Source organism: Gopherus flavomarginatus, chromosome 7 (assembly GCF_025201925.1).
Source record: "Gopherus flavomarginatus isolate rGopFla2 chromosome 7, rGopFla2.mat.asm, whole genome shotgun sequence".
NCBI lineage: Eukaryota > Metazoa > Chordata > Testudines > Testudinidae > Gopherus > Gopherus flavomarginatus.
The window spans coordinates 51,567,433-51,592,534 of NC_066623.1; the positions used below are offsets into that span (position 1 = coordinate 51,567,433).

The 25,102-nt window shown below is 45.0% G+C and overlaps 1 protein-coding gene across 7 annotated transcripts in view; it reads right to left on the reverse strand.

The window, feature by feature from the left end:
* Positions 1-25,102, reverse strand: part of SUCO (SUN domain containing ossification factor) — a 900,323-nt gene that overhangs the window by 829,949 nt on the left and 45,272 nt on the right. For 5 of the 7 annotated variants that reach the window (XR_007775597.1, XM_050962991.1, XM_050962992.1 and 2 more), the window contains exons 7-11: positions 21,330-21,450; positions 18,873-18,997; positions 18,328-18,395; positions 9,279-9,386; positions 1,591-1,696 (exon numbers count right to left, since the gene is read on the reverse strand). Coding sequence is in view for 6 of the 7 variants with exons in the window: in XM_050962991.1 (XP_050818948.1) it covers positions 1,591-1,696; positions 9,279-9,386; positions 18,328-18,395; positions 18,873-18,997; positions 21,330-21,450 (528 nt within the window). In the remaining variant the exon portion in view is untranslated. The remainder of the gene's footprint in view (positions 1-1,590; positions 1,697-9,278; positions 9,387-18,327; positions 18,396-18,872; positions 18,998-21,329; positions 21,451-25,102) is intronic. The other 2 variants (XM_050962994.1, XM_050962995.1) reach the window with 2 other exon arrangements.

A 25,102-nucleotide genomic window follows, 5' to 3' on the forward strand; every position in this document is an offset into this window, starting at 1 on the left:
AAGCCAATTTTTACAGAAATTCAGCGATTTCAAGTGATTGCATTTCCTTGGACAGTGTCAAAGTTTAACTTTTATAAAAAATTTGATAGTATTGTGATAGAATTTTTAAAAAGGGTATAAAGTAAATTACCATGATAACATTAAAAAGATGTACTATATTTTTAACCAGCTATAATCTAAAACACAGGTTCAAAGGAGAGAGAGAATGCTAAATGAAGGCTAGTATGCTTCAAATTATTTTTTAAGAGGGATGCAGGAGAATAGCAAATCAAAATCCGCACTGTTTCCATTCAACTTGTGTTACTCCAGAAACCACTGCAGTACAAGTATATTTGAACTGCAGTTAAAGAGTATGAAAAAAAAAATCAAATGAAAATAGAAAGCTGTCCTCAGATTTAATGTTTGTTTATGGCAGTTACATGCTCACGTTTATTACTGAAAACAAATATTAAGCATGCCAACGCATCATATAATGTTGTTTTGGATGCTCAGATGAGATGTTAACTAGAGAAAAAAAATTGTTCTAAAAAAAATCAAAAAGCAAGTATTTGGAAGCATAAGTATCCTTTCCCCGAACAAAAGCAACTTGCAATTGTACTATTACATTCTCTTCATTAACTATGAGAGGATTTCTAAATAGGCTAGATTTCATGTTTTCCTGAAATCTTAAATAAAGTATTCTCAATGCAAAACAAGCCTCTGTGAATTTATCAATTACTACATTGTGGCTCCAGCACAGTAAGCCTAAATAATTCAAAAAGGAATTAGCATATGTGATAGTTACAGCTCAAGAACTCCATTATGAACACTATACTAGATATCGAAACTGAAGTTCTAAATTTTCAGATTTTAATTCATCATTATTTTTGTTTGAAGTTGTGTAGCAATTAAAGTAAAAACTACTGAGGAAGTGTATAATTGCTAGAGTATAGGTTACACAGTAGAGATACAGAATAAAACTACAGCAGGTAATAGGAACCTGGGGAAATATGCACTACATGTGTATTGGTATGTATTGTACTTAAAAAAATAGAAGTTCTGAGAACATTTTGCTTCATTAAACCTAAAAAGCAAAGTAAAACATTGGCAGCCAAAACCAAAGTTACAAAAATCAACTGCAGTTGAGAAAATAGATGCTAAAGTTATCAACCTCTCCTTAATACTCTCTTATATTTGAATTAATCATGGTATGTCAGTAAACAAAAATTCAGATTGCTAACTGAGCAAGGACTTTTCAACCCAGGTTTGAACAGACTCTCAGAGGGGCAGCCATGTTAGTCCGGATCTGTAAAAGCAGCAAAGAATCCTGTGGCACCTTACAGACTAAGTGTCATTTTGGAGCATGAGCTTTTGTGGGTGAATACTCACTTCGTCAGATGCATGACATGCATCTGACGAAGTGGGTATTCACCCACGAAAACACATGCTCCAAAACGTCTGTTAGTCTATAAGGTACCACAGGATTCTTTCCTGCTTTTACAGACTCTCAAGTAACGTTGTACTGGTGACTCAAGTGGAAGTCATCCTTCAAAAAAATTTTTTACAATAAAAGTGAGAATGGTTGCATTCAGTGCATATTAAAAATTTTACCTTAACGTATTTCGCATACATCTGTTCATCCAAAGGAAAGCTTTGGACAATTCTCTCATCTCTAGCATGAAAAGTACCTAATTTAATCCATTTATTTGTTGGGTACCTGGAAAATATCAAAATGTTTTTAAAAAAGAGAATCAAGATTTGTTTTAATAATTTTAATATTCTTTGAATAGTTAATAATATTCTTTTTAAAAAATTAGTATTTCATTTTCATATTTTTCATAACTTTTTTCATAACTTCAATATTCCTTGTTTAGCCATTCTAAGAAACTCTAAACTGAAATCAATCCTGCTTCCATAATGCCTATACAATTACTAAAGGATTATGCACAAGGCCTGTGTTGCCAGGCACTGATTTTTAAATCCAAACAAAATATATTGAAGTATTTGCTTTGAAAAGGAAAAATGGTCTGGATGTTGCAAAATGAAGAAGTTTGTCAGTCTCAAGTTCAACAGAACATGATCATCATTCTTTTAACAAAAAAAGACACTAAACCATTAAATAAAACACTGCTTGTTAAAGTATACTCAGTGATAGTAGAATTAATCCCAGTTCAGTTACTAAATTACTGAGATTCCAAGCATTTCAAAATACTTACAGTCTATAGCAAAGTTTTTTTCATTCTCGGGGATAATTTTAGCAAATTTTAGTAAAGAACAAGTTAATTGAATATATAGTTTACAAACATATAAATACCTACTTTAGTATTGCAATAAGGTGTGCGTGTCTGCTTCTTACTACAGACTGCGTTAGATACATATATAGCTATAAGTGTTGCCCTCATTTAAGTAGTTGGAGGTTAGGGGAGGGAGGGAGAGAGAACATGACAGATACAAAGTTTGGAATTCTGAAACATGACCATACACCCATAGGTTTTGAGCCAAAGCTCAAGAGAAGATAAAGTCCTTCACAAATTACTGGGAAGGAGCAATCAGTAGATCCCCTATGCCAGGGGTTCTCAACCTTTTTCTTTCTGAGCTCACCGCAATATGCTATAAAAACTCCACAGTCTACTTATGCTGCAATAAAGGACAGTTACCTGTTCCATAACTGGTGTTCTTCGAGATGTGTTGCTCCTGTCTATCTCACAGTAGGTGTGCATGCTTGCCATGTACACTGGTGCAGAAAGTTTTTCCCTTAGTAGTACCCATACTGGGGGAGCACCGGGGCGACCCCTGGAGTGGCGCCTGTATACCGCGCTATATGGGGAGCCACGCGCTCCCCCGACCCTCGGTTCCTTCTTGCCGGACAACTCCGACAGAGGGGAAGGAGGGCGGGGTGTGGAATAGATACGAACACCACATCTCGAAGAATGCCAGTTACAAAACAGGTAAGTGTCCTTTCTTCTTTGAGTGATTGATCATGTGTATTCCACAGTACATGATTCCAAGCAGTATCTGTTGGAGGTGGGTAGGAGTTCACGATAGACCGTGACAGAATACCGCCTTGCCGAATCCGGCGGCATCCCTAGACTGGACAACGATCGCCTAATGCGAAGTAAATGTGTGAACTGAGGCCCAAGTGGCCACCCTACAAATGTCTTGGATGGGGACATGGGCTACGTAGGCCGCTGATGAAGCCTGAGCCCTTGTAGAGTGTGCCCTAACAATCGGTGGTGGGGGAACCTCTGCCAGATTGTAACACATACGTACGCATGAGTGGATCCAGCAGGAAAGAAGCTGGGTGGAGATGGGCTGCCTCTTCACTCGCTCGGCCAAGGCAATAAAGAGTTGCGTGGATTTCCGGAATGGTTTGATCCGATCCAGGTAAAAGGCCAGCATCCTATGCACATCGAGCGCGTGGAGGAAGCTCTCCTCGCAAGAGGAATGGGACTTAGGACAGAGCATGGCAAGAAAGATGCTCTATTCCATATGGGGAGAAACGCCGGGTGTGGGTGAAGCTGGACTTTATCCCTGTGGAAGACCATATGGGGGGTTCAGAGGTCAAGGCCCTAAGTTACTAGACCCGTTGGGCCAACGATTGCTACAAGAAAGGTCACCTTCCACGAGAGGCAAGACCAGGAATATGTGGTCAGGGGTTCAAAGGGAGGCCCCGTGAGTCTGGACAAAACCAGGTTTAGGTCCCATTGTGGCACAGGGGGTCTAGCATACAGAAACGAACAGTCAAGGCTCTTCAGGAAACGGGAGGTCACAGAGTGGGAGCAGACCAAGTGCCCTTGCACCAGCGAGTAGAAGGCCGATATGGCTGCCAGGTGTACCCTGACAGAGGAGGGTGCCAGTTCTTGAGCCCTAAGGGACAGGAGGTAGCCCAGGATAAGCTAGAGAGGTGCAGAGGAGGGGGAAATTCCCCGCTCACTCGCCCACTTGGAGAACCTGGGCCACTTTGCCACATACGTCTGGCGCATGGATGGCTTCCTGCTTTCCAGAAGGACCCGCCTTACCTTCTCTGAACACCTGCCCTCCTTGTCTAGCCACGGAACAACCATGTTGTCAGGTGGTGCGCAGCTAGACTGGGATGGAGGAGGCGGCCCCCATCCTGGGAGAGGAGGTCCAGGCAAAGTAGCAGCATCCTTGCGGGGGGGCTGCCAAGAGACAGAGGAGGATCCCGTACCAGTGTTCACAGGCCCACGCCAGGACTATGAGGATGACTCTTGCCTTGTCTGCTTTTACCTTATGCAGGACTTTGTCGATGAGGGGAAATGTCAGGAAAGCATAAAGGAGCTAGCCTGACCACTGTAGGAGGAACGCATCGGCAATCGCGCCCAACCCCCCTGGGAGCAGAACAGTGGGCAACGCTAGTTCCAGCGGGTTGCAAAGAGGTCAAGCCGGGGAACTCCCCACTCTCAGAAGAGCCAGTGAGCTACCTCCAAGCGGAGCAACCACTCAAACTGAGGGGAGAAAACCCTGCTGAGACGATCCACCTGGGTATTGCGGACACCCGGGAGGTGTACAGCCCTCATGGAGATATTGTGGGCTATACAGAACCTCCATAGGCTCAGGGCTTCCTGGGAGAGGGCTAGGGAGCGAGTCCCACCTTGCCTGTTAATATACTACATGGCAGCAGAGTTGTCCGTGAGGACTCTGACCACCTTGCCGCAAAGGTGCATGTGGAAGGCCACGCGTGCCAACTGCACTGCCTTGAGCTTTGACATTTATGTGAAGGGACAGATCTGGGATCGACCACGTCCCTTGGGTCTGTGTGTTCCCTGAGCGGGATCCCCAACCTAGGTCCGACACGTCGGTCACCAGATCTATAGATAGGCTGGAATCCCAAATGAGGACCCCTTGTAGCATATTGCTCGGGTAAGACCACCACTAAAGCGAAGCCAGTATCAGGGACGGAACCATGAGAAACTTGTCCAGCCCGTCCCGTGCCTGAGAGCACTGGGAGGTTAGCATGAGCTGGAGGGGCCTCATTCGGTGTCTAGCATGGTGGACCACGTATGTACATGCTGTCATATGGCCCAGAATTCAAAGGCACGGTCTCATCTTTGTCACCGCCTCAGTCGTGGCCTTCCTGATGAGATCTCTCAGCACCTTGAACCTGTCTAGGGGGAAAGAGAGACTGTGGCCCTCAAGGAGTCCAGTAGCGCTCCAATTAACTCTATGCACTGAAATGGAACTAAAGTTGATTTGGTCTCGTTCACCGGTAGGCCGAGACTGGCACATGTCGAGAGAAGCTGCCCCACGTGGGTCTTTACCTTGGAATGCGAGTCACCCGTGAGAAGCCAATCGTCCAGGTATGGGAAGATCTGTACCTCTTCCCGCCTGAGGTAGACAGCTACCACAGCCATACACTTCATGAAAACCTGGGTGCTGCAGATAGGTCAAAATGAAGGACTGCAAACTGGCAGTGGTCCAGCCCCACTAGGAAGCAGAGGAAGCGTCTGTGCCCCTCAAAAATATGGATGTGAACATATGCATCCAGGAGGTCCAGGGATGCGTACCAGTCCCCCGGGTGCAGGGAAGGGATAATAGAGGCCAGAGATACCACGCGGAACTTGGAGCGGGTCAGAAAACTGTTTAGGTCCTGGAGGTCCAGGATGGGTCTGAGGCCCCCTTTGGCCTTCAGAATCAGGAAGTACTAGGAGTAGAACTCTTTGCCCTGGAATTCTACTGGTACTCTTTCCACCAACTCCAGGTGCAGCGGTCCACCTCCTGACCTAGGAGAAGGGCATGCTCCAGGTTGCCCGGGACTACTGGAGAGGGCAGGTGATTTGGTGGGGGTGAGGTGAACTGCAACATGTAGTCCCTGGAAATGGTGCTGAGGACCCACTGGTCCAAAGTTATACGGGGACCACGTCATGCGGAAGGCAGACAAACAAACAGTCGCAGAACACAAGCTTTATTAACTGGGGGGGAGGGCCCTTGGCAACTGGCCTAGTGTCCCCCTGCAAACAGTCAAAACCGCCTCTTTCCCTGCCTCTTGCCCTTAAAGGATCCAGGCTGCGGGGCCAAGCGGGACTGCTGCTGAGACTGGCATTTTTGGTCCTTCGGTCTCTTATACAGGGGCTCGCATCTGCTCCTCGCAGGTTGCGCCGACGGTTGCAGCCAGGCTTTGTCCTTAGCTGGAGGAACGTAGAGGCCCAAGGTCTGCAGGGTGGTATGGGAATCCTTCATCCCATGCAGCCTGACATCCATCTGGTCTGCAAAGAGCGCTTTTCCATCGAATGGAAGGTCTTGCATAAGGGACTGGGCCTCCAAGCACAGATCCTACAAAAGGAGCCACAACACCCTACACACGGAAAATCGCAGAAGCCATCAAGCAGGCTGCAATCTCAGCTGCATCTGACACAGCTTGGAGGGCTGCTTTTACCGCCGCCTCCCCCTCTTCCACCAGAGCCTTGAAGTCCTTCCTGTCCCGATCTGGGAGGAGGGTCTCAAACTTAGGCAGTGTGTCCCAAAGGTTAAAGTCACATCTGCTCAGATTGGGGCCAAGGAGACAGTAGTTTGTCACAGGGCGTTAGAAATGTTGGCTATACCCTGGTGCAGGGGCAGAACCACGTGGCCCAGTGCCAAGGGAGACAACACGTTGAAAAGAGAATCAGACAGGGCCTCCATCTCCTCGGCCTGCAGCTGGAGAATGGATGCCACCCACTTTAGCAGGTCTTGGTGCGCCTTGAAGTCCTCCTGTGGGACTGAAGGTGGAAGCACCGTTATGGTGTCATCTGGTGCCGGGGAGAGGGCCCGCACGGAGCCAAGGGCTAAGATTGGTACCGGGATGTTGAGCCCCAGAACAGAGTCCAGGCGTGGATCCACTGACTCGTGGCCTACCAAACTTGTCTCTTAGGCGGCTACATTAGGCCAACGAAGCCTGAGATGCTCTGGCAACTGAACGGGCCCGTCTGGGCAGGAATCGGCGGCCACAGAGCCCATTGGCATCACTGCCCTTGCCACAGAGCCCCTTGCCAGTGACCCAGCTGGGAGCCTGGTGGCGCCATCTGTCCTGACTGAGCAGCGCGGACTGAGGGTGGGTGGCTGGGTGCTGAGGCAGAGGTCACCATTGAGGGCATGGTCTCGCGAGAGCGGTAGGAGTGGCAGTGCCTGCGATGCTGCCTCCCTCAGGACCTGGACCTCGATGTCGAGGAACAGTACTCACCCGAAGTGCTGCTTCAGTACTCTTGACGGTGTTGGGAGGTCTGGTGCCCCTGCGCCGAGGCGTCACGGGGGAGTCTCGAGCACGACGTCTAGGCGAGCAGGAAGTGGAACGGGAATGACGTCATCTATCCCATCAAGATCAGCTGCAATAGTCACGCCGCAAAGGGGAGCGTTCCCAGTGCCCCTCTTGGTGCCTACACTCACTGGCAGGTGGGCGTGAAGGGTCCCCGAGACTCCCATCCAGGCAGCAACCCAGATGGCCTGGCTGGCATCAAGGGTGGGCACAAGCTACAGGAAGATCAGTCGCTGCGCGCCAAGCGGTCCTCAGAGTGGGAACTGCATCCCACCGGGGAGGCTTGGTGGGCAGCCAAAGGAGGTTTGCCACAGGATCAGGGGCCCGTCCCCAGCTGCGTGCCCAGAACCAGCAGGCTCATAATGTCTTTCGCAGCCTGCATTGCCTCCGGTGTCGACAGCATCTGTACAGGTGGGGATTTGTGTGCGGATGGAGCCGGGCTGCTCCGCTCAACACGAGTCAGAGGCCTTAACCCCAGGGGAGATCGAGGGCTGCCCAACACGGGACCAGCCTCCCCTCTTTCTTTGTCTCGGCGCTGCTGTGAGGTGGGTCCCTTCCTCTCTTTCTTGGTGGGAGAGCGGTGCCAGCTGGTCGAGGGGGCCTCGCTATGCACTGACGATGCAGCGGTGGGTGCCAAGTCCGTTCGACACGCCAGAGTTGGGGCCAGTGCCCACTCCATCGGGAAGGCTCAAAGTCTAATCTCTTTCTCTTTGGTCCTTGGCTTGAACAACATACAGATCTTACAACCGTCACTGGTGTGAGTCTCACCCATGCAGCAGAGACATTCAGCGTGCAGGTCACTCCTAGGCATAGAACGGTGACAGGAGTCGTACGACTTGAAGCCTGGGGTACGGGGCATGGCCCGAGCCCACTCTAACAACTGAAGAAACAATCCACGAATACTACCACTAAGGTCGAGAAGGAAAGCTGCAGCAGAGCTGGAGCACAAAGTTCCGACTATCTTCACTGGTTGCAAGAAGGAACTGAGGGTGGAGAGAGCACATGGCTCCCCTTATAGTGCGATATATAGGCACCACTCCAGGGGTCGCCACGGTGCTCCCCCCAGTACGGGTACAGCTAAGGGGAAAACTTCTGGCACCGGTGCATGTGGTGAGCATGCACACCTACTGTAGAATACACATGAGAATCACTCAAAGAAGAACTCGTTTTCTGCATATAAAAGCCAGCGTGGTGTTAGGGGTAGAAAGCAGGGCAATTGCCTGGGGCCCCATGCCACAGGGGACCCATGAAACTACATTGCTCAGGCTTCAGCATCGATTGGCAGGGCTCAGGGACCCACACTTCATCCTCATGCAGTGAGACTTCAGCTTTCTGCCCTGTATGTGTGTGTATATTACACACACACACACAAATTTTTTAAAAGGGATATGGGATCTACTAAAGAGTTAGTATTTTAATCTAATGATAACACTAGTTGGAAGTTTAGGATGTGGGCAACTGGTTTTATACCACTGGAAGGTAAAGATATGGGATCTCTTAAAATGTTACTTGCTTTCCACAACTAAGGATGACAATCAAGAAGTTAGATTAAACTACAAATTAAAGATACAATAAATGCTGATATATTAGATGCCTGATTTGCAAGTAAGTTCTTTAACGTTTTAGTGTTTTTTACTTCCATGGTAAAAAATTACTTATGGGATACAAACCTCATCTAGGGAGGAAATAAAATTAAGAGAGATCAATGATGCTTTTTCCTGCCATTTTTAAGGAGGCAAATCAAAGACTGATCTAGAAAGTACCACAGGACATCAAGGTAATAGCGTAGATTAAGTTATTTTGCTTTTTTGGGGAAAGCTAAATGGCTGATATACCTATTTTGAAAAACACTTATTACACATGCATAGTTAAACGTCCATGTTATTTCACAACATTTAGATTATGCAAAGGAATGAGCCACACAGTAGTATTTGGTATTCAAATTCTATTCATTATGAAATCATTGCAATTGTTGAGTATTATCCCCAATTTATGTTAAGCTTCCTGAACGCAAATGACCACAAAATCAAACTCTGATTATATGACATACCTGTCGCTAATGGACACCAGGAAATCTTTAGGAGTAGATGAAAATAATTCATGATTTGCAATGTCAAGCTGCTTTACTTGAATTGGTTCACAGAGCTCAATAACAAACCTTTAAGACAAAAAAAAAAAAAAAAAAAAAATATATTGGAAGTAAGTGACCTCCAGCAAACATAATATTTCATTACACTATTCAAAACCATTAGCGCTACTAAATCTTTCATTCACAATGGAAACGTGCCACAAGATAGCTGAACAATACAGACGCACCACTCACTGCTACCTTTAGAAAAGTTGTCAAAGAAACTGCTCCTGTGGTGTTTGGGCAGGCTGCAGATTATTTTGCTTTTAAATTCTATGCACAGGAAATGGAATAAAATGTTAGCTCAACACGCCCAATTTTCTCAAAGTAAAAGAATGCAACTCTTCTTTCTTTCAAATTAAGCTCTACTCAGAAGAGTGACATCTTATCCCACAGACCTGCCCCCTTTGAGTATTCAGGGTCATATCCACTTATTTCAGTAAGTACCTGCTACTCTTTATTCCTGATAATATTGCAAAGCCAATACAACTCCAGAAGAGCAAACTAGATTCTATTCTGGCTTGCTATTTATTAATAGAAATTATTAATTATTAACCCCCACACTGTAGGAGTATCTAGGTCAACAGAAGAATTCTTCCGTTGACCTAGCTACCAACTCTTGGAGAGATGGATTACCTGCACAGATGGACAAATGCTTTCTACACTGACAAAGTGTCTACACACTTTAGTGCTACAACAGCACAGCTGCAGCTGTGCTGTTGTAGTATAGACATCCATTAAGTACTTAGAGGGTGTTTTTGGACAGTTTGTGGATTTGGTAGTTTGGAAAAATGTATTGCTTTTGGTAGTTTGGAAAAATGTATTGCTTTAAGGACTTGTGCCCAACCTATGTACAAATTTGAGAACTAAACAACTAAAACAAAAATTCACACCATTTATTAAATAAAAAGAAAACAGGTGGTGAGTTAAATGACTAGTTTAAAAGTGAGGAAGATGGAGGGAATTCAAGAGGGAACCTACATAAAGTTGTCTGGAGTTTATAGTCTTTCATTGCCATAGGAGTGCCTACCACCTTTTGTCTTGTCCTTCTGAAAAAGGCTCCAAATTTCTAAAGATCACGAAGGAAAACAGAGCAGCACGCCCAATCGTCTCCTCTTCCCCTTTCCATGCAATGCATACAGGAAATTTAAAAAGTTTTATATTAACTTCTCCAGTTGTTCATGCAGCCTAGAGTATGTAGTGTATAAAGTTGAGACAGCATGCAGGAAATGGTGGAACCTGCAATTACTCCACAATACTGCTTTCTATCAATCTTACGCTGGTATAACTAAGTCACTGAGGAGTGTGAAAAATCCACACCCATAATTGACATATAGTTATACTGACCTAACCCCCCAGTGTAGACAGCACTGTCAAGGGGAGAGCTCTTCCCATCGATGTAGTTACGGCATCTCAGAAGTGCTTTAAGTATGCTGATAAAAAAAGCCCTCCCACTGGCATAGTAGTACATAAAGCACTACAGGGGTGCAGCTGTGCTGCTGCAACGCTGAGTATGTAGACAAGCCCTACGAGAATAAGGACAACCGAGGGAATTATAAATCAGTCATCTTAACTTCAGTACCCGGAAAGAATGGAGCAAACAATCAATTTGTAAGCACCTAGATAAGGTGACAAATAAGTCAACCTAGATTTGTCAAGAACAAATCATGTCAAACCAATCTAATATCCTTCTTTGACAGGGTAACAAGCCTTGCAGATGGGGGCAAGCAGTAGATATGATATCTTGACATTAGTAAGACTTTTTATATGGTCTCACATGACCTTCTCATAAGCAAACTGAGGAAATATAGCCTAGATGAACCTACTATAAGGTTGGGTGCACAACTGGTTGGAAATTCACACTCAGTAATTATCAATGGTTCACAGTTAAATTGAATTCTGCAGGGATCTGTCCTATGTCCTATTTTATTCAGTATCTTCATAAATGGTTTGGACAATGGCATAGAGAACATGCTTAAAGTTTAGAGATACCAAGTTGGGAGGGATTGCAAGCGTCTTAGAATTCAAAACGATCTTGAAAAACTGGACAAAATGGTCTGAAATAAACAGGATGAAATGCAAAGTACGAAATTCAACAAGGACAAATGCAAACCACTACCCTTGGAAGGAATAATCAATTGCACAAATGGCATATGACAGCCTAGGAAGTACTGCAGAAAAGGATCTGGGGATTACAGTGGATCACAAACTAAATACAAGTCAACTACGTAATACTGTGCAAAAAAGCCAACACATCATTCTGGGATGTATTAGCAATATTGTAAGCAAGATACGATAAATAATTCTTCCACTCTACTCAGCACTGAAAAGGCCTCAACTGGAGTTCTGTTTCCAATTCGAGGCATCACATTTCAGGAAACATGGACAAACTGCAGAACGTCTAGAGGAGAACAACAAAAATTATTTAAAAAGTCTAGAAAGTCTGACCTACATGGAAAGAGTGAAAAAAACTGTTTTTTTAGTCTGGAGAAGAGAAAACTGAAAAGGGACATAAGAGTCTTCAAGCATGTAAAAACTGTTATAAAGAGGTGGGTGATCAATTGTTTAATGTTTTTAAGAATAGGTTAGATAAAAACCTGTCAGGGATAGGACAAGATAACACTTAGTCCTGCCTCTGGGCAGGATACTGGACTAGATAACCTACTGAGGGCCCTTCCAGTTCTATATTTCTATGATTCTAACCAGATACTTGAGTATTTTTACATATTCTCTCTGTTTAGGGGAGAAGTAGGCTTGTGCAGACTGCTAATTTGTTACTTGGCAATAATACTCCTAAACAAGAGCACTGCCACCAACTGAAGATGCATAGGAAAATTTCAAAGCACAAAGGATTAGCAAAAAAGAGCCCACATCAACTGTCAAGTGAGAAGCACTGTGTAAATAATGCAAGTTCTTCAGATGACATTTATTATGAATATTCAACTTTCAAAATGACTACTATGGACTCCGTCAATTAGCCACTCCAAAGCCTCGTTCCAGGTTAAACACTTCCCTTTATTCATTTCTTCAGTGTGTCTCATCTTAACTATCCTGTATTTGAAAAGGACTTAATATGCTGATTTAATCAGGGAAGATAGAGCACAACAATGAAGAGAAATAGGTGTCCTAGGCCTTGGCTACACTTGTCAGTTACAGCGCAATAAAGCCTCTCAGAGTGCTGTACCTCACTCCCTGTCCACACTGGCAAGGCACGTACAGCGCTGTGTCTCCACCTTCCCGAGCTGCTCCAGTGTAAATGGGGAGTAACGTTATTACGCACTTAGGGTTTGGCTACACTTGCAGGTGTGCAGCACTGGGAATTAAAGCTGTCTTCGTACAGCCGTGTAGGGAAAGCGCTGTAGTGTGGCCACATTTGCAGCGATGCTGGGAGTGGTGCATTATGGGCAGCTATCCCACAGAGCACCTCATCCCATTTTGGCGCCGTGGGTTGTGGGAAGGGAGCAGAGGGGGCGGGTCATTCTGCTTCCTGTCCCAATGCCCATGATGCATCGCTTCACATCCCAGCAATCCTCCTGTTTTTCCGTCCATGTTTGGCACCATCTTGACTCTCTCAACGGTTTCTGTGCAGCGCGATTTCTGTGGGAAATGGAGCCCGAACTCCTGAGGAGTATGCTGACGAGTCTCGCCAGCACATCATGTTTGGCAGCTGAGCTATTCCTTAAGATCCAAAGTGATGAGGAGTCCGACGATGATAGCGAGTCGCCCAACGCGTATGACACTAAATTGCTTGTGGCAGTAACGGAAATGCTCAGCACCGTGGAACGCCGCTTTTGGGCTTGGGAAACAAGCACTGAATGGTGGGATCACATCATCATGGAAATCTGGGATGATGAGCATTGGCTGTAGAATTTTCAGATGAGAAAAGCCACTTTCATGGGACTGTGTGAGGAGCTCGTCTCCACCCTGCGGCGCAAGGACACGAGATTGAGAGCTGCCTTGCCGGTGGAGAAGCAGGTGGCTATTGCACTCTGGAAGCTGGCAACTCCAGACAGCTACCAATCGGTTGGAAACCAGTTTGGAGTGGGAAAGTCGACCACTGGAATCGTACTGATGCAAGTTTGCAGGGCCATTAACTGCATCCTGCTAAGAAGAACCGTGACTCTGGGGAACATGCAGGACATTGTGGATAGCTTCGCACAAATGGGTTTCCCTAACTGTGGAGGGCGATAGATGGGACACACTCCTATTCTGGCACCACCCCACCTAGCATCCAAGTACGTTAATCGGAAGGGATATTTCTCTATGGTTCTCCAGGCGATTGTGGATCACCGTGGGCGTTTTATTGACATTAACACAGGCTGGCCTGGAAAGGTGCATGATGCACGCGTCTTTCGGAACAGTGGCCTGTTCAGGAAGCTGCAGGCAGGGACTTTTTTTCCAGACCAGAAGATCACAGTAGGGGACGTTGAAATACCCATTGTGATCCTTGGAGACCCCACTTACCCGTTAACGCCTTGGCTCATGAAACCGTATACAGGGAAGCTTGACAGGAACAAGGATCGGTTCAACTACAGGCTGAGCCGGTGCCGAATGACTGTGGAGTGTGCTTTCGGCCGGTTTAAAGGGGCGCTGGCGATCTCTGTATGGGAAGTTAGACTTGGGGGAAAGCAGCATCCCTGCTGTTATATCTACGTGCTGTATCCTCCATAATATTTGTGAAGGGAAGGATGAAAGATTCAGTCAGGCATGGACCTCTGAGGTTCAATACCTGGAGGTTGAATTTGCATAGCCAGAGAGCAGGGCTACTAGAGAGGTCCAGCAAAGGGCTGCAAGAATTAGGGATGCCTCGAGGGAGGAATTTGAGGCTGAAAATCAACAGTAATATTTGGTGCCTTGCACGGGAGTCAAGTGCAGTGGTTACAATGTTAATAGGAATCTGTGTTTCCTAAGCTGATTTGCAGTGCCTGTTTCTTTCCTGGGCTAAAGTATCTTTTACTTTTTGCAATAAAGACTGTTTTCAAAGCCAAGAATTCATTTATTGAAAGGAAAATAACTATTGACAGACACACAACATTTTGGGAACTGAAAAGGACAAGGGGGTGGGGTGGGGGAACTGTACAGTCACAGGTTTGAATATGTCCTGTCTGGAGTGCTGTGCAATGACTGCTGCACTTCAGGATGCCTATACTGCATGATGATGGAGGTTGAGTGCAGAGGGTAAGAGTTATAGTTCTCAGGGCTGGTTGGTGAATGTACAGGTGTTGGAGGCAGCTGGTGGCGGTAAGAATCTGGATGCTGGGGAAAGGGTTTTTGAGCTGACATTGGGCCACAAGGGAAAGAGCTTTGGGACGGGGGGTGGCGATGCGGTAGTGCTCTGCCTGCATGGCTACGAGCGCCTGGATAGAGTTCGCTTGGCGCGCCAGGATGCTTATCAGCTGCTTTGTGCTTTTCTTCCTGGCCGCTGAGTTTTTCTGGCGGATCCTGCTTTCCCTTTCCCTCTGGTCCTGCACTTTTTGATTCTGTGACAGAGTGATCCATAACTGCTTGCAGCATGTCTTCTTTGCTTTTTCGCAGCTTCTTCCGGAGGTTTTGGAGTCTTTGAGCTGTTGATAACACAGGTAGCCGAGATCTCAAGGTTGCTTGTGGAAAGGCAAAAAAGGCAACACTTAACAGAGGCAGCATTGTTTATATCAGAGTTATTCCCACACAGTGAAGGAGTTTACAGTCTTCACAATAGCATAATTTTCCCATACCAAAGAGAACGCACATAACCCACAGGAGCCTCAAAATGGTGAGTAAGGGGGACTGATTGCTTCAGGGCTGTACTGTCCTAGGGGTTTCTGTGCACTGGGGAAAGCAAATAGCTGCAGGGGGCACCTACACTGAACACTCTCCGAACATTTTCCACAGAAGTTGATCCTGGAAGATCTCTCACGGCTGCGGGTCACCTGGGAAGAGTGGGAGGGTCTTCTACAGCAATGCGGATTCTGCCCTGGCCCCTATGCAGCTTGCCTGTGTCTTGCAATGGACCCCAACCCTCGCGGCACAGTGGCGCAGATGCGTTAGCCTGACTGGGACAAGGACCACAGTGCCTCTCTCAATAAGCTTGCGCAAGCACATTGCCCACGCTCTGGCTGAAACTTCTGGAGATTACCGAGGCCGATTACCACAACGTGATAGACCACAATGCGCTATTCCACATCCAGGCATGCATGCAGCCCTAACCCTCCCTCCTCTCCAGAAAAATTTCCATCCTGAAAATAAAAGCCGCTTACCGGGAACCCTGCTCCTCTGTTTGTCCTCCACCAAGTACCGGCTGCTGTGACTGGCTACCTTCCTCCTGGCTTGAGAAGAGCTCCTGGCTGCATGCCTCCAGGGACTCCGGCATGTCTACCCCCACCCCAGTACCCTTACTCTGTTTCCTCCTCCTCCTCCCCCCCCCCACTCTGAAGTGTCCATCGTGGTCCTCGGATTGGTGGTGGGGTCACCCTCAAGTATCGCGTCCAGCTCTCTGTAAAAATGGCAGGTCATGGGGGCAGCGCCAGAGTGGCTGTTTCCCTTGCAAGCTTTGCAATAGGCATACAGCTCCTTCACTTTAACCCTGCACTGCAGCGTGTCCCAGTCATGGTCCCTTTCCAGCATGGCCCTTGATATCTGCCCACAGGTATCGTAACTCCTATGGCTGGAGCACAACTGAGACTACACAGCTTCCTCCCCCCAAAACACTGATGAGGTCCAGCAACTCGCCATTGCTCCATGCTGGGGCTCGTTTGGCATGTGGAGGCATGGTCACCTGGAAAGATTCACTGATTGCACTCCACATCTGGCTGAGCAAACAGGAAGAGGATTTTTCAAATTCCCGGTGCATTTAAAGGGTGGGTTACCTGAGGCCAGGGCAGTAGAGTTCGAACTGATGAGCAGAGTGGCTGAACAGGCATTCTGGGATACCTCCAAATACCTCTGGAGGCCAATAACGGCACTTTTGGTGGCCACACCGGCGGAGCAGCGCTGCATCACCAGCGCTGCAGTTGTTATTCCCCAGGCCGAGGTGGAGTACAGCCAGCACTGTAGCCAGGGAGATACAGCGCAGTATGTGCCTTGCAAGTGTGGACGGTGAGTGAGTTGCAGCACTGTAAAGCCACCACCAGCGCTGCAACTCTCCAGCGTAGCCAGGGCCTGACTGACCTCCTGAAATTCCCCATTATCCTTTTAACTGAAGCATCCTTTCTTGTTCTGTTGTGAATTCTGGAGGAGGAAGTGCCCTTTCAAAGCTCCGTTTTGGGGACTGCTCATCAAAAAAATCAAACACTGCTACTGTTTGCTTTGAATGAGTGAGAGGCAGGAAGGTGGGCTACGTTTGGAGTACCCACAGCTAATGTTTGCTTGAAGGGGGAGGGAAGGGGTTGGGAGGTTGGAGTCCCTTTCCCCGACTGGCTGCTTACCTAGTCTATGAGAAAAAAGAAAAAGCTGCTGTTTGCTTTCAGTGAGTGATGGGGGTGAGGGAGGAAGGGGGGGGTCTGAACTTATAAGGCAGCGTGCTGACAGCTCTCAAAAAACCCACTCTCCCCTCTTCCCCCCCACCACGCTCCCTGTCACACTCCACCTCACCCCCCGCATTTGAAAAGTACGTTGCAGCCACTAGAATAGCTGCCCATAAGACATCGCTCCCAATGCGGCTGCAAATGCTGCAAATGTGGACACATCAGTGCACTAGCAGCTGTCAGTGTGGACAGACTGTAGTGCTTTCCCTACTCAGCTGTACGAAGGCGGGTTCAACTCACAGCGCTGTACAACTGTAAGTGTAGCTATGCTCCTAGTCTCTCTCCAGGATTCGAATATATTTGTTTCCATGGTGCTCCCAGCCCAGAAGAGTTGAGTCTAAACTCAGGATACAGTCTAAAAACTCAGATTTTCAGCACAGTGCCTCACTGTGCTACAGTATTCATCAGTTTACTCACAAAATTATAATCCTGAGATATATTTAAATACTGTACAAATCACAATTTGAATTAAAAGCAGACTTTCAATTTTTATGCAACTGGAACAGATTTACAGCATATATTTCAACAGTACACTGATAAATGCCATATGCTCCAACATCTGACATACCTAGCGTAAACCATCCTACATACAGGCCAAACAAATCATCACAAACCTGGAAAAAGCAAATATAATCCAAACCAGTGTTTTAAACACCTTCAAAAGCAACTATAAAGTTGTGGAAGATTCACTTAAGTCTTTACAAAGACCAAGTAGATGCACAGAAAAAAAGCTACATTAATAAATAGTGTGCCATGAAAAACATCGGCTTTGTTAAAAACCATGGCATTTAAAAGTTCTGCTAGTTCATGTGTGGGGAAGATCCAGAATTATGGAAAAGATTGGTTGCCCAATATTGATCTTGAGTTAACTGGCACCAGCTCTTGGACTCCGAGGCTGAGCTTGCTGATTACAAAAGAACTGATAATTGAGAGCACTCCTATGACAATAATGGGCAAGGTATAAGAAGGGTTAGACTGAAGCAGGGGAGAAAGGAAAAGAATACACGAACTTTAGAAGAGAGACTTGACTTCCAAAAAACCCCACAGTACTGTTTTCTTTGAGGTGGGAAGGCCTAGAGCTGCCTTCTGTGTTTTCTTTTCCCTATGCTGCTCTCCTTGGTTTAGTCTGCAGAGTAACCTCCTTGTTCCAGATGCCATGGGAGCAACTAAACTACAGAGACCAAGCACAAAACTTAAGACTTAGGTGAACCCATCCCTCTATCGCCATATCTCAATGCCAGAGAGAAAGTAGTACTACCAAAAAAAACTGGATTTTCTCTGCAGTGGAGGAAATGAAGGTCCACCTTTTTCTAAACTCTTGAGTATTTTCCCTCTCTACCCCACTCTGAATAGTTTAGTGTCACTTAAGGCAGGCAGATTCTGATCTCAAGTAAATGGACCAGTATGCACATATTCCCAGCAGGATGACAAACCAAAAAATCCTATGCACAGTGCTACATAAAACTTACCAGATTTTAGTACTGCATGGATTTAGCATATAGAGGTCCATGTTTTCTATCAGAATTGCTGATGTGCTCTAAATGGATAATAAAGTTCTTAAGTTATGACAGGTAATGAATTAAAATAAAGCAACATTTATTTCTTTTAACATAAATGAATTTTTAATCCATACTTCTGCATTTAGAGTGCACATATAATTCTAGGAATCAAATATTAAGTTATGGAACTGATTAAACAGGACAGCATGCAGAAGATAATACATCTCAGATTACATATACCTCCAAAGGCTTAGTCACTTATTAAATAAGCTGGCAAGATTTTACACTATACAACATAAAACTAGCTTCCACAGAATCCTATGCTAGGTAGATGTTTTCATGGAATTCCAGTATTTCAAAAACCAAAAGAAGAAATACTGAAAAAAGGTTAGAAACATTGCCTTAGAAAACCAATGTTTTGTTTTAAGGTAAGTGTGGCTAGAACACAGTACAAGATCACATTTAAAATATGCACATATACACATTCATAACCCCAAATTAGTAAATAAAATTACCTTTGCTTCTGGATTAGCAGCAAGTATTTTGGCACCACACTCTACCGAGGCATAGTTATTTCTGTTTTTCTGAACCTTTTTTGTGGCATGCTGTCCTCCATTAGAGGATGGGTGCATCGATTGACCTGCAGACAAGATAAATTTTGTTGTTAACAAGGTAACTGTCATAAACAGATAGAGGTATTAACCTGTAACTTTTACCTGTAAAGGGTTAAGAAGTTCACCTAGCCTAGCTGACACCTGACCAGAGGAACCAATGGGGGAACAAGATGTTTCAAAAGGAAGGAGGGAAGTTTCCTTTGTTTAGTCAGTTCCAGCTGGAGTGAAAAAGATCAAGGAACCAGCCTCTTATCAGAGAGGTAAGTTTTAGAAAGGGATAAATAGGTTTATGTTTATTTTCTTTGTAACTTGTCTTGGTACCATTAAGGGAATTATCAAATTTGAGTATTCTTGTGTGTACTAAAGTTTTTGCCCAGGGGAACATCCTCTGTGTTTTGAATCTGTTGTCTGTGAGAGTAGCTGGTATCTAATCTCTCCCAGAGACTTTTCTTCTACTTTTCTTTTCTTTAATTAAAAAGCCTTTTTTCTTAATACCTGATTGATTTTTCCTTGTTTTTTAGATACAAGGGGGTTGGATCTGGATCCACCAGGAGTTGGTGGGAGAAAGGAAAAGGGATGGTTAATTTCTCCTTGCTTTAAGATCCAAGGGGTTTGGATCTGTGTTCACCAGGGAATTGGAGAAGTTTCTCAAGGCTACCCAAGGAAGGGATTGCTTGTGAATGGTGGCAGCGATACCAGATCTAAGCTGGTAGATAAGCTTACAAGTGTCCATGCAGGTCCCCACATCTGTACCCTAAAGTTCAGAGTGGGGAAGGAACCGTGACAGTAACCAAAGACATGTATGGACCCAATCTTTTCAGATCTGAAGAAAGTATTGTTATTCAACATTTGAGTAACAAAGTTGCAAGCTTCAATGTAAGAGTACAAATTAATTCACTGTATGTGATCAGACTGTAAAAAAAAAAAAATGGTCTTTCCATACAGCTGCTTTTAAGATTCCTCTCATTTTTTATGTGGACCTTAGTAGTTAATTAAATAATTTATCTTGTTCCCATGTTAGCACTTCAATTTGCCAACATAGGGAAACATTCATCTATATGAAACAATATCCTGCACAAGAATTTGGGCATGTTTTTTTAAAGTGTTAAATTGTTGAAAAACTCCCAAAAGGAAAATTGGCAATTAGTTCTCACTTCTCTATCAGAAAAGAGCAAAAATACTTCTAAGAGATATTTCAGTGACTGGTGCTCTATAAATAAGACACAATGTAATACGTACCTTGTGTTTTTGACCACTAGACAGCTGTATAAATGTCTGATGTGAAGCACGTACGGCAAGGCTTAGGCAACAGTGATTACTATTACTCAGAATTCCCTGACTTCTGTGGAATTAGGCCACAAACAATTTTTTCTTCATGTAATTTGCAGTAAGTTTTTTAAATATTATAAAAACCAAGACAGAAAAAGTAGGTATCTGAATGGAGGTAATGGCCACACACTTCAAAACTTTTTGGACATTTACACACATAGCTACATAACAGCGTGAGAGACATGTTTTAGCAGCATTCATTCAGAAACTTCCTTCTACTCACAGGTGACAAAGCCAAAGGAAGGTATGCAGGGCATCCTAAATGAGTGTTGATAAAGCTTTGCCATCATGTTGCTCTATATGCCATCTCTTTTACCAACGTTCAATAATAAAAACTTCATGTGTTTGTAAAAATGTCACTGGGACTATTTTTTTGTAGCCCTCCACCTAATGTCAAGCGTCTTAATTATTGAGGGAGAACTGCACAGATCTTAGAGACACCTATAAAAGCCTTTAAATATTAATTTGTTTACATTTAACATATATGCCACGACTTTAAAATATAATCATTGTAGGACATTTCTGGGCTAGAAATAAGCACCAGGTTCAATGGGAAGATGGGAAAATGTTCCCTTTCCCAGCTCTATAGGGCTATGAGATCACTATTTTTAAAGTGACATTTCTCTGTCCAGTTAAAGAGATACTTGGGCAGGACTAGCTGCTTCAGCATCAGGGTTTCTTCTGCAAAATGAAAGTCTGCCTAACAGTTTGCAATGAAATAGCTGCACACAAGTTCCAGCTGCTTTAATTAAAGTTGAAATTCTTGCAATTTTGATGTTTATGAAATACGGTCAAATGCCAATGCCTTGCCATGTTTTATGGGGACAATATTTTGACAGTCAAATACACAAGGAAGTCAGGTGTATTTCTGTATTACATATTTTTAGTACAGAAGCGGACTTTTAGGCTGCATCCTAATGCATTTACTTTTACGATTTAAATTCTAGACAAAGGTAATAAAAGAGAAAACACTAAAATATAGAAGAAGTGGCTCATATTTCGACCAAAGGAATTAATCTTGGAAATTACTTTTTTCTTTTTCTACTTCCATAACCTTCTTCTTCCACTCATCAAATGTTGGAATATCTCCTGGGTCCTTTGGTGTTATTACTGATGTAGGGTCAATTTCTCCTGCTTTTTTATAGTCTTTCTGGGAAAGAAGGGGAAAAGAAAAAAAAAAAATCAAGCAATATACAGGATTCAGGTTTTTAAGACAGCCAACATTAAATCAAGAAAATACAATAAAGAACTGTAGTGTTTTTTAAAAGTCAGATTCCAAATCAACATAATATTAAATGGGTAAGGTGGATGAGTTACTCTCTTTTATTGGATCAACTTCCGCTGATGAGAGAGATGCTTTTGAGCTTACAAAGGGCTTCTCTGCACGTCTGGGAAAAGGAGCTCTTTAAGAGCATAAGAATGGCCATATTTACTCCTGAGGGCATTCTGTGCCAAACAAACAATTAAAAATTCTGCACACAGTATTTTAAAATTTAGCATGCCAGGTGTACTAGGTGTGGGCAGGCAGGCTCAACAAAGCAGGATCCAAGTGTGGAAAGGCTTAGAGTGGGGGGCTCCAGGTGCAGGTTGAGAGGGTTCTGTGTGGGGCAATCTGGATGTGAACGGCTCAGTGGGGGATCTGGGCTTGTTGGGAGGTTCTGGGTGCAACGGTAATTAGACTCTGCAGAGGGATCCAGGTGAAGGTGGTTGGGGCTCAGCACAAGGGTGGGGGATAGAGCGCAGCAGGGGGGTCCAGATGCTCCAGGGGTGGGCGGCTCAGTGGGTTGAGGAACCAGGTACAGCCAGTTGAGGCTCGGTAGGGTAGGGATCTGGGTGACTCACTGGGGTGTTCCAGGTGCAGGGGGAGTTGGGCTCAGTGGAGGTGTGAAATGAGGCTTGGCAGAAGGATCTGGGTATGAGGGGATCTGGATGCACAGGGGTTGGCTGGATGGGGGAGCAGCATCCTGTACAGTGATCCCTCCTCCTGCAGGTGAGGAGCCATGCGTGTAGGAAGGCGGTGAGGGGAGGAGGCGGTTTTGCAGAGCTTCCTACAGCTAGAGGGAGAAATCTGGAGGTAGGTCTGACCCATCCCCGGATGCCATGCAGAGAAAGAGGAAGTCCTGTCCTTTCCAGCCCAGTCGGGACTAACAGCTGAGGGTTCTATGACTCCTCTTGTGGCTTCCTTTTGCTTTCCCATCAGCAAGTCATTTTTCTGCGGGGAAGCAAATAAATCTGCTGTGGACATAAATTTGGTGCAGGTGCAATGGCACAGAACTCCCTCAGGAGTACATATTGGGTCAGATCAAAGGTCCATCTAGCCCAGTATCCTGTCTTCAGACAGTGGCCAACGCCAGGTGCTTCAGAGGGAATGAACCGAATAGGTAATCAAATGATCTTTGTAAAGTGTCCCAGCTAAATACAAGGTGGAATAGACCATTCAGCATAAGTAGTTAACACATTCAAGGGACCATTCAAGGTAAAGTGGCCAGTTAATACCCTCTCCAGTCATGGGGGTGGGGGGTTGGAGGGAGTGTTAAGTGGGTTATAGATTGTGATGATAAACCACAAATCCAGTGTGCATATATCTTACAGAGGGCGATCAATTTATGAGTTTACCCTGCATAAGCTTTATACAGGGTAAAAAACAGATTTATTTGGGTTTATTGGGAGTTGGCCATCTGGGTGTTAAAGACGAGAACACTTCTGTTAGCTGCTTTCAGTGAAACCTGCAGCTTTGGGGCAAGTAATTCAGACTCTGGGTCTTTGTGGTGTCTGGCTCAGCAAGACAGGGTGCTGGAGTCCTGAGCTGGCAGTGAAAGCAGGGGTAGAAGTGGTCTTGGCACATCAGGTGGCAGCTCAAGAGGTTTCTGTGATCAAACCAGTCACACACAGATCTTGAAAAAAGTGTATTATGGAGATATTGATTATAGCAGAATGAAAATATTTCTGCAGGTTGTGCATCTGTTCTGGCAGGGTCTGGTGCCACTTTGAGTTGGTGTGTCCTGGTCTGTGTGGAGCTTGCTTCTGATGAAGAGCTTGGAGAGGCTGGAGGGTTATTTGAAGGCCAGAAGAGGGAGTTCAGGAAAGATCTTTGAAGATAGTGTCCCCATCAAATATGAGTTGCAGTTTATGATACCCTGCAAGGGTTCCAGTGTGGGATAGGTGACAGCTAGAGGTATGTGGTCAGAGGTTTTTATTTCTGTATTGAAGCAGATTCTCTCAGGATATTTGGGTGGCCTGTTCCATAATGCAATCTACTTCGCTGTTGGAACGTGTTTGTTTGGTGAAGATGGTTTTAAGTGTGAAGTTATATATCCCACACTTTCACCTTGAAGTATATTCTGTAGTATTTGAATGCCTGGCTGTAGATAACAGATTTCTTGATCTGTTTGAGGTGGCTACTGGATCTACGAAGGCAGATGTGGTGATCTGTGGATTTCTCATATATAGTAGTCTGGAGGGTTTCATTGTTGAAGCTGATTGTGGTGTCCAGGAAGCTGATGCTAGTGTGGGAGTGTTCTACAGAAAGTTGAATGGATGGATCATGGTGGTAGAAGTCTGAAGGAATTTAGGTCATCTGTCCAGAGGATGAAAACATCATTGATATATGTGAAGTATATCATTGATTTTGTGGTGCCTTTTTCCAGAAATTCTTCAAGGTGACCCATGAAGATGTTGGCACACTGGGGAGCCACCCTAGTACCTGGTGCTGTTCCCATGGTTTGGGCAAAGGGTTTGTTGTTGAATGTAAAACTGTTACAGGTGAGGATGAAAATGGGTGAATTTGGTGACGTGTTGGAGGTGGATATCTGAGGGTTGTCCATTATCTTGTAAATATCTGAGAAAGGAAGCTATGCCATCATTGTGAGGCATGTTGGTGTATAGGTAGGTGACATTCATGGTGCAAAGGACAGTGTTTTGAGGGAGGTTGTTAATGTCGTGGAGTTTCTGGAAGAATAGGTTGTGTCCTAGAGGAAAGTGGCCCCCTTTGTGCGGTGAAGAGTTTGAAGATGGTTTCTATGGATCTGCCTGGATTCCCTGCTTTGTATATCTTGGGAACACATAAAAGGTGTCTGGGTTGGATTTGTGGGGGATGAAGTTGTAGAGTTTCTCTTGGAGTGGTTTAGGGAAGGATTTCATGATATCCTCAATTTTCTGGGTAAACTGTGATAAAAACTTCAGATGTCACTTGGCCTCATTAACATAATTATGGTTGAGGACTACGATGATGCCTATGATCACTATTTGGTGGCTGGATTTCAGGGTCTGTATAGCTGTCCTCTAGGCAGTGGAGAGATTGTGGTGGATGTGATTTTTGTTAAAGATTTCAGAGTCAATTTTTTTTCCTGACAAAACATAATGATCAAGAATGTGATTTTGTCTTCTCTGTGATGTCCAGTCAGATAATTCTTTCTTATGACTGTCAGTCGGGACATGGTAATTGTGCGTGGTGTCGCCATTGCTGTGGAAGAATTCTTTGAGGCAGAAGTCAGTGGAAGAACTCTTAATGTTCTCCCCATGTTTAGTATGGTATCAGGTTCTGTCCCTTGGAGAGTAGAGTATAGAGAGTTCAGCTCTGGTTAGAGATCACCTTCATAAATTCATGATGCTGGGGTGTTCTGCAGTGCCATGTGGCGGGGTCCTTGTGCCATGGTTTCTCCCAGAGATGGCAGTGTGTGGGCTGTGCAATTGTAGCCAATTCCACCTTGTGTGTTGAATGGCTGTCATCAGGTTTGTTTGTTTGTTTATTAAATAGTTGTTTTGGGTTTCTTGCATTATTTCCATGTAACTTTTGCGACTTT